The following is a 21,872-nucleotide window of genomic DNA, read 5'->3' as shown; positions in this document are numbered from 1 at the left end:
TGCCCCTAATAATATAAACCCCGGGCCATAAACACAACACATGGCCCTCACATCCACACACCTTTGCAATGGAGCTTATAACTCCCCATTAAGAACTCAGGAAATCATTTTGTATTCTTACATGTCAAAACTAAGCATACGCCTGTCATTATTTTGCTATCGGGGGAGCACTTCAATTATATGAGATCTACTAATGACGCCTACTAATTTGTAAATAAAATTATCAGTGATAAATATAATAAAAGTTGTCAATGAAACAATAAAAGCGTCTAAATCATGATGACGATAGATCCAATGGGAAACAAGTGTGTGTGTGTGTGGGGGGTGGATGACAAACCATGTGCTGGGTGATAGCGAAAAGGGGGGTCTTAATTTAAGGGCTATTCATTGATCCCAGAGAAAGTATAAAATGGTAAAACAAATTTAAATTCTATATAAAATGCCTAAAAGTGAAGTTTAAATCATTAAAATTGTCATTAGATATTTTAAAACGTTTTGGCAAGAACCGAGGAAAGCAGTATAGTATTGATAAAATTATAGCCCCGTTCCATAATTATTTTGTTCATCTTTTAAATCTCCTCTTGGGATTGTTCTTCATTGCCAATGCCATGATTGCTTTTTATAGTCTGGTACAACTGTTATATTATGTTTGACATATTTAATCAGTGGCGTAGATTTCTTTTTTGACATGGGGGGGGGGGGGGGTGGAGTTGGAAAAAAAATTGAAGTATAGTCAATCGAGCGACAATATATGGCAATTATGGTACAATTGCGCGCTAAGTGCTCGAGGGGGGATGACTGTATGGACCATCCCCTGGCAAAATATTGGGGGTAAATCCCCATCCCCTCCCCCCGGATCTACGCCTATGCATGATATTTTTGGATTTTAGTATATATATTTTGATGTTTTTCATAGTGCAATAGTATTTTGGTTAAATTAATATTTTGCGTGCAATAATATGACCGAGTGCTTTTCTGATCTAATACTTTTTCCCTATAGATGCAATTTTTGATGTCTTTTAAAAGTTTTCTTAAAGTGTTTAATATTTTATATGTATGTTCAAATTGTAATTTTACATGTAATTTGGCCGTTTGGCCACGATATGTGTAAAATAAAATACCGATATTAAATAATAATAATAGCTGATTTCTCTACTCAGTAGAGAAATTACAGATTCATGTAAAATAACTTACTTTGTCTTTAATACAGGGCTTAAGGTTTGCACATCGAAACTAACAAAGATACTGGACAAGGTGCTAAAATCTAAATTTTGCTGATTCATGGATTTCTACATTCTCCGGATGAAATCACTGAACAGGCTTTTTATAGCCTTACATACATGTAGGCCTACTACGCATCAGTCATATTCACCATAGACCCTAGAAAATAACGCCACTGAGCTATATGGACGTCCCCCCGGACAAGACAAATTTCAATACCATTTAAAGTTAGAAGTACTTGCCCACTGAAGCATGATTAATAGCTGCTAGTATTGAATAATATTATTACTATAGTCTGGTCAGTACCAAAATCGCAGAGTGATTTAAAAATATTACTATAGTCTGGTCAGTACTAAATGCGCAGAGTGACTTTATTTATTGCATTTTTAATTAAAAGAACCACTTTTTAGGTAAGTTACACAGCTGAAGTTGTGATAGTATTGAGATACAACAATATCATGGTATAAACAAGAATATGTTCCTTTGGTAAAAATTTCTATAGTCTCTACCCTTAAGGGCAATGTCTGGGACTGAAGGTCACAGTCGATGCAAAAACATGATATACCTCCCAACAGCCAATTTGTTCATTATATAACAAATGGACCTAAATGGACATGGCATACCACTTATCATGCTTATGGACCATGTGACTTGGTGTGATCTTGAGTCAAGAGGCAATTTCCCGATAGTATAATAAGTTCCTTGGTAAAACACTTTGTGCTGCTAATGAAACGGGTTTGCAGCTTCAAAAAATGTCCATACAATGAGTTAACAAATCATGAACACAATACATGTTTGCATGCTGACCACAAAGAAAGAAAAAAAACAAAAAACATGTCACCACACACCTGGGTAAACATGGAGTTAAATGCATTATTATAGTAAATAGCCACATAAAAATCATGGAGCCTATTAACACAAGAACCGCTTTATGTACAAAATTTTCTAATACATAAGCTTCCAAGGACACCCACATATTTTGGCTTTTACAGAAAAATGCCAGCGGTAAAAATAGATAATAATAGAGAGCTACATCTGTACAAAAAAAATTCATTGGGTATCAAACCTAAACCATTCCACATTTGGACTTAACAATCTGCAGTTTGCAAAATATATGCTGGTCCCCATGCTTTTAACAATGGCCAACTTCATCGAATTAATGCATGATGAGATCAAATTGCATTGTCCGTTTCTCCAATTAAAATCAAATGATATACACCAATTTTATTCTGGTATTAATTCCACACAGATTTTCAACACATCTATGAAAACCCTCACAGTAAGTTAGATGAAGTATCAGATAAAACGGATTAAGTTGAGCTGTGAAATTCACTCTCAATTCTCTAACCTTGCCTGCCTTACACAAACTAGACTATTTTTCACCCTGATGTGGTAGTGACGTCAGTGTGCATTTCTTTAGGTGCAGCCTCAAATCCCTATATATTCGCTCAATGCGCTGGCGTACACACCCACAGGCTTGAAGACAAGACGCCGCACAGATACGCGAGTGAAACATCTGCCTTAACACGTTCATGTCACTGCCACATCGGGGGAAAAACTGGTATAGTCTTGGTACTTGCATTGGATTCCTAGGCATGAAGTTTTGACTTGGGAAAGTTGCAGGCATGCTACATAATTTTAACAATGAGTCTACTAAAGCATGTGAGCTGACACCACTCTCCTGATACACATCGTTCTCCCAAGAGGGTATTTAGAATGATCGCTCTAGCTCGCCTCAAGTCTAAAGGCTGATTATAGCACCTTGGCTTCTTCCAGACAGTACTGTTAATGACACATTTGTGATTTGCACATAATTACACTGCACTATCTGTAGCTTGAACTGGTACAAATGAGTCATGTGCCTAGTTTATTGTGACCACTGATAAACACCAATTATGTTACTGTCTGGAGGAAGTAATAAAACAATGATAGTAATCACGGGCATCTGACCCTGTTCAATCCAGAGCCATCATCTAAGCAGCAATTTGCTTGGAGCACTCTTCTAGTGACCCAAAAGAGGCAATTTGATACAAAAAAAACAAACATTTTTTTATGTTGCAAAATTTGAGTGAATACTGTAGAAATGCATATGGATGACATTTTGGTGTCCCCGTCAATTTCACCATGGGAAAGAAAAAACAGGAACAGCCTCTATTAAATCTTAACAGTTAGAAGTATGAGTAACATGTATACTACAATTCAGGCGTGAGAATGATCAACCATGAAAAAACCCTGAAAATTTGGGAAAGGCCTGAAAAAGCATGTGAAATTAGGCTAAAAAGGCCAAAAACGGGCTGAAATTTGGACCAAAAAACAAAAGCCTGAATTCAGGCTTAAGCCTGAAAATAATTGGGATGTTAACTCTCTACCCAAAACTGAAAACATGTTTCTTGTGAAGCAAGAGAGAGTTTTTACTAATGCATTAAGTTTCAGTTATGCTTTGTTTTCAAAGCCTTTCAAAGGAGACAGGATCACCAAATGACCCAAAGTGGGTATTCCATCTTATACAAATGAGGTGTATGGTCACTTCTCAAAATAAGCAATAAGTCTTTCTCTTACATTTGAGAGACTGACTTGGACAGATTATCATCTCAATACAAAAACAAACACATTTTACACTTGGAATGTTTAAAAAAATTGAGATGATGAAAAATGTTCAGTCTGCAAGTCTTGTGTCATGTTTTCTTTAATCTGATTCTTCTTTTAACTTCTTCTTCTTCTTTTTCTTCTTCTTTTCCGATGAAGGAGTCTGAAATAAAACAAAACACACATTGCAGAGACACCATTAGTGCACAGATTTGATACGGGTCAGTATAATATTTAAGTTCAACGTTTTGCCATATTGACATAAAGTGACAATTTTGCCCAGGGACTGCCCTTTAAGGAGAGCGAGAGCAATCATTCTTTACTGCTATCCTTAAATCTGATATAGGAGAGTGATTTTTAATTCTCCTTATTTGACCGTCCTCTCCTTACATTCTATTGTAAATGCTCTAAACAGCTCTCCTTGAAGGCAATCATATGAGTGGAAAATCACAGCAGAAAACAAGAAATTGCAACAAGAAAAGCTTTGGGAGTGTGTAATCCCAACCTCGGTCAGGCATCTCCCATGGCCCAGTTTAAAGTGTCTTGACATGAAAAACAGGGTTGAAGAGAGTGAACACCAAAAATTGACCCTAAATGTCTCAAAATTCTTGAGCATGGCTATCATTCACCACATGTTGTAACTGTGATGAATTAATTCACTTGTCATTAACATAGTTTTAAATCAGCAAAATGATTTCCTCGATCATCATGGTCCTACATTATTTTAGCAATTAGGGAATTCTATTCTAGACTGCAGGCTGAATAATATTTAATTGACTTACATCACCACCTGCATCAGGTGTTGTCTCCATCTCTTCTTCCTCCGCAGCTCGTCTCTTCTTCTCTTTCTTTTCCTTCTTCTTCCTCTTCTTTCTTTGTTCCTCTGTTTCTTCAGGTTTGACTGGTGTTGCTACTGCTGCTTCACTTGATGCACTGCTGCTGTCACTGGCCACACGTTTCCTCTTTGTGGGGGTTTCCCAAAACTAGTTGAGGTGCCATTACCTGCTGGTTCCTCTTGCTTTGGTTTAGGACTGAAAATAGAAGTGATTCAAACTAATTAATCAATTATGAAAAGTCAAATAATTTGAGTGTGCACAAACAGACTAAATTTATCTTCTGAATATTTTTTTTCTTTCAAGTTAACAATCGTTAGTTATGAAACATAAAAATCAAAACAAATAACCATCTTACTATTGGGATATTTTGTTAGTCCAATAATTTACTTCCGTTTTAGACATTTCATCTTCCAATCAGAAGACTCCATCAGTAATGTGCCGATCTAACAACACTCCCTCTCTCATATCCAAAGTATTCTGTTCTTTTTGTAGTAGCTGATCTTATACATGATTTAGTGAATATGTTCCTTCATATGTGTTGAATATGTTAATGGGAATATGTCCCCCCCCCCCTGAACATATTCACTAAATCATGTATACGATCAGCTCACTCTGGAGATGAGATGGGAGTGTTGCGAGATCAAAGCATTACTGATGAAGTCTTCGGATCGGAGAATGAAAGTAAATAATTGGACTTGTAAAACAAAATTTACCAATAGTATACCGAACAGTCCTGATGAACTTATTCAAGGAAACAAAATATCTATTTTTTGCCCAATTTTTGAAATAACTGTTCATGGCTAAGTATGCAAAGCCAAGGAATTAATTTTTTTTTCAATTGCACCATTTTGTCTATAATGTTATTCACTGCTAATAAATAGCCACTGCTATTTTTTATAGTATCTCAGAACTAGAATTACACGGTTCGTAATTAAGGTGGCCCCCACAACAAAGGTTGGTAAATATAAATGATACAATCACAAGACCAAGTTTGAAGTTGATCAGTGATTGCGTTTAAGCTGGAGAGTGGATAAATGGAAATGTAGGCAGAATATGCAAATGAACTCAGAAAAATGCCATTTCATGTGTCATATATTGGTTTAATATACACATCTGTCAATATCATGTTAGTTATAACCTTTGGCAAATCAGCCAGGTTAATGTAAAAATTTGTTGTAACAATTCAGCGAAAAATTGTGACTTTTGGTTATGGGCCCACTGTCAAATTTTCAGCAGCACATCCCTACCCAAACCAAATTTAGTAACCCCACCTGCTGGGGAATACAATATTCACTCTTTTACCTCTAAGAGAGGTTCGGTAGTAAAAATAAAGTACCGTATTGTTCCTAATAAGCGCCCATGGGCTGTGATATTTCATGAAGGGTAGGCATTATTAGGGATCAAATTTTTGTGTACGTTTTTACATTAAATGACCAAAATACCACCACCCATTCCATTTTTAGACTTGTCTGTTTGCAGGAGGAATGGCTTATCATCATGAGAAATGAATTTCCTATAATATCCATTATCCAGTGAGACCTAGGAATGATCTAACATTCTTCTCATGTGAATTTGCACCTAATAATGGTAAATTTATTGCTTTATCAATTTTCATTTTGGAAAATTTTGGGGGTGGGCGTTTAATAGAGACTTGAGACTTTCGATGCAAAAGATTTGCCGTTACTACTCCATTTCATTACATACCTGTTAAAATCTTCATATCCTTTCTTCCAGCCTGCTGGTGTCTTCTCATTTGGTTTGCCATATTTGTCCAATTTGCCTTCCTTCTTCATTGCCTTCTTGATGCTAGCCTGCAATATATCAAAAGAGTAATTCCAGGAATGATTATCTCTTTACTTAAAGACATTACATCTCGTTATACATGCACAAAATCATGAGCTGCCCAATATAAATAGATAGAATTACCTAATTATTCAAGCACAAGTTATAATGAAACTGGGCTATTGGCTAAAAGACGCTTTGACAAATTACAGCACACTTGCGCAATACGGTACGCCATACCAGCTGGTGGGTGGTGTACCTAGCACCAAGTACAAATCACAAACTGGGGGTCCATTTCATTTGTTTCAAGCACATTTCAAAAGTACATCTCACAAGCCCTCCTAGGTTTATACACATTATTATTTGTGTGCCAATGCATCCTTTCAAAATATTATTTAGCATCACTTATTTCAGCCATTTCTTACAGACATTATGAACCAAATTAACTGTAATTTAAAAGTACTGAAATCATTTATCAGTAAAATAGCCTGCTGCAGCACCAATGAAAAGCAGTGATGCTCCTATACTGCTGTCCCAGATTTTATTTCCCCCCCCCTTCTAAACGCATTGCCAAATCAGATACTTTTGGAGCTTGAGCTTAAAAATATAAACTTTAACCCTGTTTCAGTGAAATTTGCGACAAATTAAAACAACAAAATGGCTGAAAATATTTGGTAATCCTGGACTGGTTTACTATATTGAACAGGGGTGAAAATTTCAATGGGACCAGAACTGTGCCACTTTGAGAATGTTCATAAAGGTCATGCTTTATTCCGTATTGAAAAGTGTTGTCACAGTTAGCAGCTATCTAGGCGCCAAACCATCAGCTTTATCACAATGAAAACACATGTTAATCCCTTGATACGTCTTGATATTTAAAAAAATTATTTCACACTCCACAACCTCTTACTGTACATTTCTACAAATTCACTGCAAGTATTTCTCTTACCTGTGGTCCCAGACCCCATTTCCTTGGATATGTGTCTCTCTCCATTATGACTCTCTTTAGTTTGGCCACTATACCATGATCACACGTTGCCATGACAGCAGTTGTCATGAGTGCTACTCCTAATGCAACAGCTTCTCCCTTGGTGGTCATGATGACAACCTCACTGTTGATCTCTATGCCATCCTCAAATCTGAGAACACCGGGCAGCATGACTTTGGCACCATAACAGACAGCATTTATCTATAACAGAATACATTTGTAAATGTTTTATTATCAAAAGTTCTGCAACATTTTGAAATTTAAGCATAACTAGTTACATAACTTATAGCGTGCCTCGTCTCAAGTTGAGAGTTACGCCATATTGGATTTTGAGTTGGCAGAATTGAATCAGTAAATTTACATGTGCGTATACGCCCCCATGGGATTCTACCCTGGGGATTTCCCTTCCCTGAACGTCCAAGATGCTGCCATACCATGAGAATGCTATTACATTATTCACAATGCAAGTTTCTCTTGAGTTATTGTACATACAGATGTAGTTTCCCTCTACCCACATATCCAAGATGGCTGCCATCGTCCTACATGCAGAAATGTTCAAAATTATGGCCTGTAATGGTTCCATTTGTACAATTTGCTAAACATTTAGGTGCTGGTTCAACTTACTGCACTGTCTTTGAGTACTATTCTCTTGTGAGATGTAAGCAAGGCTTCTAGTGGTTTAATACAGCGACGTAGATAATTCTCATCTTTGTGGTTGTCGTGTACCCATTGAGCATCCAAGATGTCGTGCATGGTGACCATGCCCTCCTACATAGAAAGAAGACACAAAGCCACAAACAATTACTTGGTTTGTAATTAAGGTGATCTCCACAACAAAGGTGTCACTTGAAGGTACTTACAGATACACAAACAAATAAGCAAAGCCCATATGGGATATATCAAAGGGGGGGGGGGACTTTGCAGGTAATTTCAATTTTAAGTTAAATATTTCTGATTTGAAAGCATTTTGGAACCTGTAAAATGACACCTCATTTGCTAAAATTGATTATGGCATTCATATTTTATAAGTGAAAAAGTATCCCAAATTCTTATTATTTTCCTCATTTTTTTCTATTTAATAAAAAAAGTCCAATGGTTTTAGTGAGCTACTTACACTCAGGCACAATGCCCAAGCATTGATCCACAAGACTTGGCACACTTTACAGAATGTTGCTGACTACTACAGCCCCATATCATTCCATAAACCATTAAACAACAACACAGGGACTTGCAGCTAAGAAGCACACACCCTAATATTCCACAATTGACCTTCGCAGCCAGGATCAGCTTCCCAAGTTTCTAGTGGAATTTCAAGCTAACCCAATTTTTAACATGAGTACTAACCACCGCCAGAATTTGAACCCACAACCTCTCGCACCATAGTCAGATGCTGATTATCGACATCGATTGAGTTAATTGGACTGCTAACTTTATTCAACATATTGAAAAGCACTTCGCTGCAAAGTCCCCCTTTTGATATCCTACATCACATTTATTATTATAAGGCTTAGTCTAAAAAACATGTCCCAAATGGCTATACCTACCTTCTCGGATTGGATGCCTGATCTGACTCTCCTGAGTTCTGCCATTTGTGCACCCACACCTAACAGAAGACCTAAATGAACACATAATGTACGTACATATGTGCCAGCTTCACAGCTCAGCCAGAAAATACCTGTAATAGAGAAAACATTATTTGATCACTAAGTGCTATCACACAGAGGGACTTACAATACATCACTTATATGATTGTACATTTATGGATTCAAAGAAGGGGTTCAAACTATCAACCCATATGCCCAAACAAAACACACTACTGTCCTGGTATAGTTCTTTGCAATGATGAAAGGAAATGCTAGAATGGCTCAGTGAGCTGCTCATTGGTTACCAGTCACAACACAGCGATGCTGTTGCCCGACTCTGCATATTTGGATGAACTCAAACTGATACAAGCAGGCGGTGGTGGATGCGATATCGCCATTTTTGACGTCGCTATTGGATTAACACGTAATCATGAAATCTTCACAAACAATTCTAAATTTGTTATGTGGTGTCAAAGCAAAAATTATCTTACTTTAAAACTGTTGGGGTACGACAATGTACCCCACTGTATTAAGTATGTTATTTTTCAATTTATAACTGCTAACCGTGTATTTTGAATGGGGCTATCAGGCTTGTATTTTCGCTAGCCTCAAACGTCACGTGTCCTATGCCGCCTGATACAAGGAAATAACTATAAACCACCCTCAACTTCCAGAATGGTAAGAAACTCAAACACTTCTGTATTGGACAAATGCATTTTCTTCAGATAGCTTTCGCAAAAGTTATTACGCCATTTCCAAAGATGCTAAAATCTGAATTTTAATGAAGGTAAGTGTGTCCTGGTCTAGCAAATCGCTGATTGTATAAGAGATTTGAATATTTCATGCTTTTAGTTTGTATCCAATTTGCCCTTTTCAAGGTCTGGCAGCCAATGGAACACCTTCTTTCCTTCTCCTCACCTAATAAAACCAATTTTCTTCAATGTTAACTTACCTAAATGTCTCTTGTCATCATACTCTAGAAGTTTACTCTCATACACAGTCCTTACTCTGAGTTGCCTCTTGACAGCTGATATGAGGGGTGGTCTTTGGAACAATGCACCTGTTAGAGTTTCTATGGCCTAACAACATAAAAACAAATATCATTAATTCACACTATGTGCTAACATGTCAATGTTAATTCAATTTTGTTAGTAATGTATCCAAAGCTCAAATTATACCCAAGATGAAATATTACTTAAGGGGGTACTACACCCCTCGATAAATTTGTGTCTATTTTTGCATTTTTCTTTAAAACTAATAAAACAGTGGTAACAAAAGTTATGTATATTATAGGGGCAAGGAATCCAATTACTATACTGGAATTTCAGTGACAAGCGGTTTGTTATTTATAATAAGAAATAAGGTACCAATAGGATGTACCTCGTTTCCTATCATATATACTGAACCGCTTGTCTTGAGTCACTGAAATTTCAGTGTAGTAATTGGATTCCTTGCCCCAATAATATACATAACTTTTGTTACTAGTGTTTATTACTTTTTGAGAAAATGCAAAAATAGTCTAAATTTACCACAGGTGTAGTACCCCTTAATTGATTGAAAAATAGTAGAAGAAATGTTTTGAATTAGAGATTTGATGAGATGATCATTTCAAGAACAAGCATAAGGAGAATCAGTTCTACAAATTAGTTTACTTTGTTTCAAAAGACTTGCATCAAGTATGGGTGTCATGGCAAATGGTGAGTTCACAGCACCACTATTCAGTGGTAGACTTGCCGCTTTAGAAATTTGTAGAGCCTCTACCATCATGGGCTCAAAAGATTTTCTGCTTAGGGCCTGTGTCATACCATTTGTGTCAATCTTATCATGGTAGAGTACTGATTTGTGTCATACAATTATTAATCAATAACTTCAAAGCATCTTTTGACTTTGATGCTAGTGAACTTGCGAACTCAACATTTCCATATAACATCTATCTATCTATCTACATATCTATCTATCGGCATGTCTCTGAATCAGTGGAAGAAACTCTACTTGGAACCTACTAAATCTATTATCTACTGTCTACTCTATAACATTCAAAAATTGAAGTGACTACCAAAGAGACATTTTCATTGAACCAAATAAGCTCATCAAGATTTATAAGTAAGATTGGCATGCCATTGTCTCAAATTATTCAAATAGATGGTAATCATGCTTGGTATCTTGAGTCATTGAAATGCATGTGAATTAAAGTACCATAAAAACAGGGCAGTATAACAGAATAATTCTGTTTGAATTAAGCCACAGGGACTGCCTTTTGAGGAAAGCGATACTGCTCTTCTTAAATCTGATTTTTACTCTATTAAAACAGCTCTCCTTGAAGGCCCCAGAAGAGCTATTTACTGCTCTCCTGTAAATTCCAAAAGACAGTCCCTGATTTCAATCACAAGAAAACCAACCTATTTTGTTTTCATGGGGAATGACTCAAGTTACTTCCAACTTAAGTCTTGATAGAGCCTTCAATGTCCTTTCTGCCCATTCAACATTTGAATGATCTACAGCACTACTACTATTACTAGCTACATAATGCTTTTTGCATTCTCAAGGTTGTGACATCAATGGCTGCCTCAGGTTGTGTGTGCTGTGAAGGTGACACACTTATGCACATCTCAGACATCTGTCACCAGGGCAACATACATCATCAGTGCCTTGAGGTAGCAAAAAAGCACCATGGATGACATAAAATGTAGGCCTTACCCGGGCCAGTTTAGTTTCACTTTCAAGAGCACTATGTAATCTTACAATGCAGACATACTCCTTGCCTACAAGATAAGACGAAGAGTACAACAACATTAATATCAGCTGCACAACATTATTAACATTATAATAATAAATCAAATCATGGTATTTAAAGACTACATTAATCTCCTCTTTCACTTTCAAATTAACTACCGGTATCAGGTAGCTGTTTGCAATATGTGACCCACTCCCACAAAACCTGCAACAAGTTCCCAGACATATTTTCGAGTTACAAATATGTTTGTAAAGACTCTTCTCATTACAAAATTTTGAATTTCTGATTTCATGATATTTCAATAGTTGTGATACCGTACAGTAACAAATCAGTGGAACAAAGGTTGAATCTCTCCATGCACCTCACATATATTATTTGGGACATTTTTTGTTTGTTTTAAAAGGCACATCAGGATGTACAATGCCACCTCCAATCCTTTCAATTATTTCAATTTTATTTATGAAATCCTGTTTTCCGATTTTTAACTCCGATTCCGTGAAATTTGTTTTCCATATCACAGAAAACTTATGGCTTTTAAATTAATTTAACAATACTTTTCGGTGTGGTGAATTTGCATAGATTCTTCACCATGTTTGCAGTTGCCATTTTAAGATGTTTCAAAATACACTGTTTTGATATTACATTCATATAAATATGCTGATTGGCTAACTTACCTGCACTTTGTTGTGATTTGACCAATCGTGTGGCTCGTTCTATGCACACAATGAGACAGCCTGTTACCTTGGGATCCAAAGTGCCACTGTGTCCAGTCTTCTCTACTCTTAAGATCTTCTTAATCCATGACACCACTTCATGAGAGGATGGATTGGACGGCTTGTCCAGGTTCATAAAACCATACCTACAACACCATAATAGCATTTCAAATTGGGGATAAATTTTTTATCTACATAATATAATCTATTAACTTGTATAAAGTATGATGTAAAGGCATATCTATAAGTAGGCATTAATAGCGTGAAACTAGCATCTTGTAAAGTACATGTAAGACTGCTGACAGCTTTGGGCCCACATAGCTATAACCTCCTTGCTGGAGCCGGTCAGACATATGATAGCAGGGATGTGCAGGAACAGTATTCCCCACATTTGCTGTACCTAGCTGGTACAAAATATGTTTTGATGGCTGACTATGTTTTATCATTCCTGGGTTGTAGTTATACTTTGATCAGCTCGTTTTTGGCAGATTTGTTATGCTTTTACCACTACGCCGAAAAGGAGACCAACGTTAAACAGTGATTTAGTTGACCTGTATGGTCTTTATTTTGCGCATTAAAAGAATTAGACAAAGTCTAGGACTTCAATTAATAACTTGTGATGCTTCTGGCAAGTTGTCACAAGACAATTCTCAAAATAAAATAGATTGATATTAATCCGCGATGTTATAAGGCCTGCCGCTTACGAGCTGATCAAACTTTCAGTGTTCATGCAAGAGTTCAGAATGTTTTTCCATAAGGCAAGTATGTGCCACTAAGAAATGGTGTCCACCATTCATAATAATCGTAAGTAAAAACTTTGCTATGTTGGATCTGGAACCGCCAGACTTCATCAGGTAACTGTACTGACCCGTTAGACTGACATGTGACAGACGGCTAGGCATTGTCATCTAATGCCCTTTCACTTGATCAGTCAAAAAAGTAAGTTCCAGTATAAGATTTATTCCACAATTCTGTTTTCAATGGATGACTATTGACTACGAAAATTCACTCAATGTTTAAGCTATTCCCAATCTCTACTAGCCCATAACATGACATTAATTACTACTCACGAAATGTAGTTTTTAAGGTCTCTCTTGAGCGGTGAGCTGCCACAGGGTAAAGGTGTGTAGTGACCTGTCCTGATGTTGAGCTTGTCAAAGTTCTTGAGGAGTAGAGGCCAGCTGGCTGTATCAAGCTTCGCTGGTTTCTCATCAGGTTCAATTAGGTAGTCCGTTTCATGTTGAACCTCCTGTAGAAATAAATATAAATTATGCAGATCTAAATGATGATGTAAAAAGTTTGTGGACCCCAAATTTCAAATTTGTAGGTCAAAGGATTCAAGGGAGCCGGACAGTACTATTTCAACGTGTGTGCTTTGCTGGTTAGCAATCACTATGTATACAATTCAAGGAACGCTTCCAAGTTTTTGCCATATTGCTATTTGTGGTGGAAAAATTTCACAATATTGTCATTCCGTATTGCACTGTTTTTAGGCTTTCTTAGTTCAAGTGTACAATTGCAGCTTTGAAAATTGCTAAATTAAATTTAAAAATCACTGTGAAAAAAAGTACCTCATACTGGACAAACCACCTCGTTCTTAATTCCTTGTAACAATGAGGGATTATCTTTTGTCTCTTCTTTGTATTGGTTACACAATCCACTTCAAAACGAGTAGCAATTCAAGACCAGCTCTTTACATTCCATTTCATAGCGAGTACTAATATGAGTACTAATTCGATATCTTCAGGCCACTATTTGTTGTCTTCTTTACGGGAAAATCAGCAGAGGTCATTCGTGATGTTCTTATTTGTGGGTAACTTTCTTTAGTTTCTTTTTATTTATTTGGACTTGTGCAATTTCAACCGTATGAGGGCAGTATCCAGGTCTGAAATTTCTCGGTCCCTGGAGAGCAATAATCAGAGGAGGTAGGGTGCTGAAAACACTGCCGAATTTAAAAAAAAATTATTATCTTCTTCTGTGCCAAAGATGAAAACGATCCATAGATCTTTAATTAGCATTTAAAACCACCTTAACAGTGAATTTCTTATTACTTACTCCAAGTGATGCTCGCTTGTCTTTCTTTGATTTCTTCTTCTTGTGGTGAGTTTCTGTAACAAAACAAAACCAGAAAACTGCTTACAATTATGTTACCAGGGACAGGTTACTCGAGAACTCTTAGCTTCAAATTTGCACGGTGCGATAGTTATGCGTTCGATGCTTTAATAAGTACATTGATATCGTTTTTCGGTCGGACAGCGCCAAGGGCTTAGGCAACCAGCCGTGTAGGGAGTGTTTTACACATCCAAATTTGTAAATACACACCCAGTTTTTGCCCACATGGCCTATTCTTTGTACACAAATCTTAAATTTACACACCCAGTTTTTTGAGTTTACGCACCCAAACATTCAAATCCTGTCTAAGACCCTGGACAGCGCTGACATTTTTGCAACGGATGGTATTTATTGTATTAGGGGTACTACACCCTGCCCAATTTTGTGCCTATTTTTGCATTTTTCTGAAAAATTATAGTGCATTGGTGACAAGTAAGATATGTATATTATAGGGGCAAGGACTACAACTATTGCACTGGAAATTTTATTTTTCAGCACTGACAACAGTTGTGGAGTTACAGTCAAAAATGAGGGAAAACCAATATTTGATCAATAAATCAATAACTACTTCCCTTGATTGCTGAATTTTCAGTGCAGTAGTTGTAGTCCTTGCCCCTAAAAAAACGAGATTTTCCCGAAAATCGCTGGCAAAAACAGAAAAATACCTGAATATTAAAAACAAAATACTACCCTCTGGAAGTCCAAGCCGTCCAATGTATGTAAACATGTGCCAATTCACGATCGAAGGATGAAAAACGTAAACAGAAGTTAAAGTATTTCCACCTCAATATGTTGTTTACACAATAAATCCTTTCTCAGTTTAATAAATTTAACTATAAACTACTACAATTTAGTATTCAATTACCTTGACATGACATTTTAGAGACCAATTAAGAACTGAAACTACACACCGGTGAGTGCATTTTAAGCTTACTTGATGACATGAATTGTCAACATGGCATGGAACTCAATGATTTTCGGAAGTTTTTACGGCCTTAAACACCTTGTTTTATTGTTTGTAAAAGCGAGATAATTACTCAATAGCGAGAAAACCGAGATTGCGTTTTTTGCCGGGGCTTACCCCTATAATATACATATCTTACTTGTCACCAATGCGCCATAATTTTTGAGAAAAATGCAAAAATAGGCACAAAAAATTGACCAGGGTGTAGTACCCCTTAATGTTGAAATTTGTATGAAAGTTATTTCGATGAGTCAACTGTATCTTTTGTGTAAATTTTGTATATTTTGAACATCCTATAATTTTGTTGAAGTGCAATTTTAGCAACATTTTTATGCGATTGCCTGTCGTGATCGGCTGTGTTTACTAACTTCTGAACATGGTGTTAGCTTCAGCGAATCCGACTAGATTTTGAATCCAATTGCAATGGTCTCTCGACTTGAATGTGAAGCTATCAGTTCAGAGCAAATTTGTGGCTCGACTTCTCAAGCAAGGGTCAGGTGGGCAGGCCATTTTTGAATCTTACCTAGCTATAACCTGCATCTCATGAATGATCAAATGTTGACAAAACTTGTTCCAGATTTTTTATGGAACTGCTATCAAAATCCCTCTGAAATTCCATGTGCGAGTCTCTCATCACCAAAAAAAATCATATATTTGGGTCAGGTGAAGTATAGACAACATACATGACATATTTATGTAGGTTTCCTTGAGCAAGCGGTTCTTTTAAATTTCAATGTAAATTTGTATTGCCGGTTTAGGCCATTTTGGCTGACTAGCAAATGTGTTAACTGACGTTTTCCTCTCATACATATGTCATTGTATGTAGGTTTCCTTGACCGACCGGTTCTTGACAAAAATTGAAATTTCTATGTAAATATGTATTGGGTCATGTGTTTTATACTACCTCCTTTTATGCGTTACATAGGCGATTTTGGTTTCACGGCATGAATTTTGCTTTCATTATTCATATTTTCTGAAGTATACCCCCTAGCATAGTAAAAGTATACATTTTCTTGCAGGGAATTTCTCAGGGAATTCAAATATGAACTCAAAATGAACACTAGGTATAAGGTGCTCAAGTTAAATATATACAAAAATGGGTAACATTTTGTGTTTCAAGGTATACAAGGTTTTCATGTCATGTATTTTTCTGTGGTGACCCTATATCAGTTGTAATGCTACTTTCTTACAGTCCAGGGGTGGACCCTTACAGCAAAATACAATTGTTTGAGGTTTATGATTTAAAAAATTTAAATCCGAGCAATCAAAAATTGTTAAAATATGAAATTGATTATGCTTAATATTAATGAACTACTATGTACTGATACTTACTTAGATTACATCCTATATAAATTTGATTAGCATGTTTGAATTCTGTGGTTCAACAGCTTTAGGCGTGTAAAATTAATATTTTGGTTCTCGCTCCTCCCTCCTCAATTTCTGGGATTTGTCAGATTTTTTTTTTTTTTTTTTTTTTTTTTTTTTTTTTTTTTTTTTTTTTTTTTTTTTAGATTTTTCAATTTTTTAGACTTTGGAATGATTTATGAAATCTTCATACATGGTCGCATGTCACAAGTTGGTACCCCAAAAAAGGTGGAGGTGTTACAATTTTTCGAATGTAGACGAATGAAAAATGTCATAGTGAACCAACCCCTTGTCCTATTGAGCTACTTTGGGTCTCATTTTAAAGCTAAAGAACAGGGCTAAAACTGTGTAAACTAGTACTGAAAAGTGAGTCAAAGTAAATGAATGACATCAGCTGGAATTGAAAATTGACGGGGTGGAGGAGCAGGTGGGTCAGGAGCAGGTGGGTCAGGAGTAATGTATTAGCATAGGAAAATGTAAGATTTCCATAGTGTTGGTTTGAATAAATTATTGTATCTTCATAACTCCTTGTCATATTGAGCTTTTTAATGTCTCATTTTAGAGCCAATTACTCAAAGAAACAAAGTTGACTTCAAAATTGATCAATTTCATATTCCATATTAGTTTCTCATTACATTTTGTACCATGGGTTGCCTCTAAATGCACAGAAGTCAATGCAATCACGTGCAAAAACTGCAAAGGTCTATATCTCCTTTAATATTCACTGTATCATGATAAATGTATACATTTTCTGAAAGGAAATTGCACAAGGAAACTAATTTTTGCATTATAAAAATGGTAGGAAGTAGTGTAGGGAAAATATGAATGATTAATTAAATTTTAATTTCAAAATATCAACTTTTTTTGGCGCACCATGTATATCGTGAATGCGATTACATAATTTTTTTTTGAAGGGTGAGACTGATGCATCACTATGTTGTGAACATATCCTAGCACATTGGACAAAATCCAACTTTAGACATTTGTTGTAGGGTATTTTATGTGAATAAGGTCCAATTTGAGAAAAATGCATTTGAAAATTTTGATCTACATTGCGGCCTATGGGCTAATTAGTTATTAATTAGGCAATTACGCCAAAACGATAAACATTTTTGAGGTAAAAATAGTATGAGATGTTACAGTTTTACAATATCTATAACATATTAAAAAATAATTTTTTTGACCATTTTGACCATGTAACACAAAATGGACCACCTCATGACATGCGACCACATATAAATAAGTTTATTAGAGAACAAGCATCACTTCCAAGTCTTTTTGTGGTACTCTAGGGGGTTTATCCCTCAGAATATCACATTTGAAAAAATAAAAAAGGGCCTCATCGCTTCCTCGAGCACTGTTGGAGAAGACCAAAACTACTGACAATGCTAATTTTACATTGAAAAAAAAAAAAAAAAAAAACACCTCCCTCCTCATCAATTCATGAAAATCCTCTGGACGAGAACCAAAACATTAATTTTATACGGCCTTACAAAAATGTATACTTTTGCTACCCAAGGATAAATACCTCTGGAGATATGTGGCAATTTATCCGGGCTGATACGTTGCCGCAATGAAAATGTTAGTGTCATGTGATGTATCTTGATTTAAAGTCCCTCTAATTTGACCTAAAGTAAGGCTAAAACAGCAAACCTTGAAGAAGAGTAATGCAAGCTTATTTTAATACCCAAAAAGTGATAGTGCACGGGTGCACCACAAATTAATAAAAAAAAATTTCAAATTTCATATTTGAGGGCTAAAATAAAATTTCCCCATTGAGTTTGTACAGGCGCCGCCGCTTCCTGTGGCGCCGCTTCCTGCACCACCCCTGGCCTTCAAACTTCAAATAGCTATATCTCCATTTCAGTATAAGCTAGACCAATGCCACTTAGCAGGCCTATGGCATATTGATAGAGCTTTAATATGATACCAAATATGTTGGGATAGCTTTTGTAGTTTTTAAAAAAAGAAAGAATTACAACAGCTTGATACCAAAAAGCGTAACAGCACCACCCTTTTTGGAGGCGAGCTCAAAACGCGTGACCATTGTGTTTGGTCCCCGGTCTAGGCGAATTTCGCTGACTAGCAAATGTGTTAACTAAGGTTTGCCTGGCACAGTGTCAAAACCCTGTATTATAAATATTTTTTCCATACAGCTCAATACTCCGTTGAAATCAATATTCTATTATTGACACAGATAAAGAAAGTTTACATATGCATTGTGTTATAGGGCTTGCACCTGGAACTTAACTGAATGGGCTAATCGTGTTCCTTTATACCTATAAAAGTAGAATTGTAATTCTCAAAATTAAATATTTTACAATTTTTACATTGGATTTCAAAATCTTTACATAAAAAATGCAGTAAAAGATATCCACAGCAAGCTGCAAGGCCACGCTGATTTGTGTACTGCTTTTCGAGTGAGTGTACTGGAAACAAAACCCTGGTTTTACCTGAAAACAAATAGATTTTCTTGTAATAGAAACATCATATGGGGTACTAGAGCATGCACAAATCGTAATAATGTGTAGATTATAGAAACTCTGTGTGTATCTCATATGATAGTCATGGTATGCTTAGCCCGAGTCGCTCGGCCTATCTCGAACAAAATCGCGATGCGTAGCTGTTGAAAAACGAGAGGAGTCGCTGTACTATCACGGCAATTTTTGACACGAAGATATAGGGATGATGACGATGTGCCTGTCATACCTACATTATTCATTATTTTCATTTTTGTCAGCTCTCCTTACTCATGGCAATTATTTTTTGGCAATAATCATGCCTATCCGACCTTGTTCGAAAATGTCTAACTTTCGTATGAACAACCGATAGCTTGTGATACGAAAGTTAGAACGTGGAAGGATTTGCGCCCAGGTACCGTACCTTCACTGACCTTGTTTGGTACATGTACACGGTTGGCATACAGGTCCCAATATCATGCAAGTATATGAATAAAAACTTCTTCCTGAAGTTTCTTATTGTCTCAAAAATATGAGGATATTGTTCTTGACATATTACCGACACACTGTGCTATACTCCTGCATCAGTTCGTCATTATTGTACTTACTAAAATCGTCATTTTGTGTAAATTTTTCTGGAGTGATCGCCAGACATCAACAACATGTGGCGGCCGCCATATTGTAATTAAATACATACTTGCAGCACTGCCAATTGATGACGCGCAGCCAAATTGTGTTATCTATAAATTGTCACTATCTAAATTGCAAGTTTTCTGAAGTAATTGATTACAAATATTAAAAATATTGTGATTAAAATAAAATAGCATTGGTATTTTCCCTTTCTTTGAATTTACAAACAATTATTTTATTTTAAGTTTTTTTTCGTTAAAAAACCCAGATTGAGTAGATCACCAATCCTTGTATATAGTGCACCCTCAGTTCATCACCAGTCTTGGTTTCGTCAGTATAGCTGTTGCTGCATAGGGATAGCACCTTTGAAGAAGAAGATTGAGGTACCTTGCAAGCTTGAGGCTCCATGAAGCGGGTGGGGAAAAAGTTGTGGGGGACCGGCGAACCAGTCAGTCGTCAAAACAACTGCGATCAGGAAAGATCGCAGAACTACAGGACCTATTACCGTTTTTTAAATGGTCAGAATTTGTACTTCGGCACCTGTATTTCTGGTTAAAAGTAAGCAAATTACCTTGCGAAGATACATAAATGTTAGCCAAACTAAATTGTTTTGTAGCCAAATTTGATAATTTAAAAATTGTTTTAGAGCGCTTTTAAAACAGTCGATTTAATCTCTGACTCAGGCAGGTATCATTGCACATTCTATGGTATCCTAGGTGAATTCAAATTTGCCATCAAATTGCATCGTTTTATATATCAAATTAAAGCCCTTGAGTAAACTAAGCCAAAACTGAAAACCTTTTTTTCATAGCACTTTCCGTAGCAAAGTTACATCTTGTCAAAGATTGACTTTCATCAAAAAGATTCAGCTAGCGAAATTCCCCAAACGGCATTTCGGGGTGTTTCTAGATCTTAGTCTCATGGCGATGGCAGCTTTTTTTAATGGAACTGCTATCAAAATCCTCTAAAATTCCATGTGCGACTTGATTATCACCATAAAAATCATATATTTGGGTCAAGTGAAGTATAGAAAACATATTTATGTAGGTTTCCTTCACCCACCTATTCTCGAAAAAAATTCAAATTTCTATGTAAATATGCATTGTGTTGGGGCCCCGGTCTCGGCGAATTCGCTGACTAGTAAATGTGTTAACTAAGGTTTGCCTAGGTTACCTACATTCTAACTTTCGTATCACAAGCTATCGGTTGTTCATACGAAAGTTAGAAATTTTCGAACAAATCCGACCCTGCAATTCACATCAATTAGACTACTCTCTCCGACACACCTCCAGTTAAAATTCTTTTTGGAGTATTTAGGAGTCTAAAAAGTACCAAGACTATTCAATCAGAATCATGGACATGCAATGATCTGATGATGCATGCATATGATATGGCATGTGCGTGATGCATTGGATACATTATCATGTGCGGAGGACTGATGAGTCCAACTCCCGAGTTCGCAGTCTTGACTTCATCGAACAAATAGAAAGAACCTGGACGACGGCAGCTGCTGGGAGCTAGTATGTTTTTGCACTTTCATGTTGCTTTCCCATATAATGAATCAAATATTCCACTTGGCTACATTTACGGTAAATTAGAACTAATTTAAAATCACTATGCATGCTTTCGCGTCTTACCTGATTCAGTCGCCATTTTGTTTTGATATTGGCCACGTGGATTTAGCTGATTCCTGATGTTAATTCTACACTTTCGTTCCAAAGAAGCAAAGAAGCCGTCGACTTACGCGAACCTATGGAACCACTCGTGGTCGACAACTGAGGTCGCTGTTTTATGGTTTTTTTCAGACCTGGTTTTTTTTCAGGCGGTAAGCGCCACGAATTCTCTAAACTCAGTAAATTACCTTTATCGGCCGTGTTCTGGGTTAATATTTTAAAACGC

The 21,872-nt window shown here is 36.4% G+C and overlaps 2 protein-coding genes across 2 annotated transcripts in view; one reads left to right on the top strand and one right to left on the bottom strand.

Moving 5' to 3' along the window:
* Positions 1–21,872, top strand: part of LOC140155696 (replication factor C subunit 4-like) — a 443,685-nt gene that overhangs the window by 24,692 nt on the left and 397,121 nt on the right. The window lies entirely within an intron of this gene.
* LOC140155694 (H/ACA ribonucleoprotein complex subunit DKC1-like) lies at positions 4,596–21,690 on the bottom strand. Its single transcript, XM_072178624.1, has 11 exons — positions 21,611–21,690; positions 14,499–14,551; positions 13,514–13,692; positions 12,405–12,589; positions 11,694–11,758; positions 9,949–10,075; positions 8,958–9,088; positions 8,038–8,181; positions 7,375–7,614; positions 6,348–6,454; positions 4,596–4,838 (listed from the first exon to the last, which is right to left on the bottom strand). Exons 1-11 carry the CDS (start codon positions 21,624–21,626, stop codon positions 4,718–4,720), a joined length of 1,368 nt encoding a protein of 455 aa, XP_072034725.1. The 5' UTR covers positions 21,627–21,690; the 3' UTR covers positions 4,596–4,717.

The sequence above is a fragment of the Amphiura filiformis genome, chromosome 6 (assembly GCF_039555335.1).
Source record: "Amphiura filiformis chromosome 6, Afil_fr2py, whole genome shotgun sequence".
NCBI lineage: Eukaryota > Metazoa > Echinodermata > Ophiuroidea > Amphilepidida > Amphiuridae > Amphiura > Amphiura filiformis.
The sequence above is the reverse complement of the archived record's forward strand: the minus strand, read 5'-3'. Positions and strand labels throughout refer to the sequence as shown.

Coding starts and splice junctions, on each gene's coding strand:
- LOC140155694 (XM_072178624.1), bottom strand. Junction 10,076..11,693: donor GTGAAACTAAACTGGCCCGG/GTAAGGCCTACA, acceptor TTATGTTGTTAG/GCCATAGAAACTCTAACAGG. Junction 6,455..7,374: donor AATGGGGTCTGGGACCACAG/GTAAGAGAAATA, acceptor GATATATTGCAG/GCTAGCATCAAGAAGGCAAT.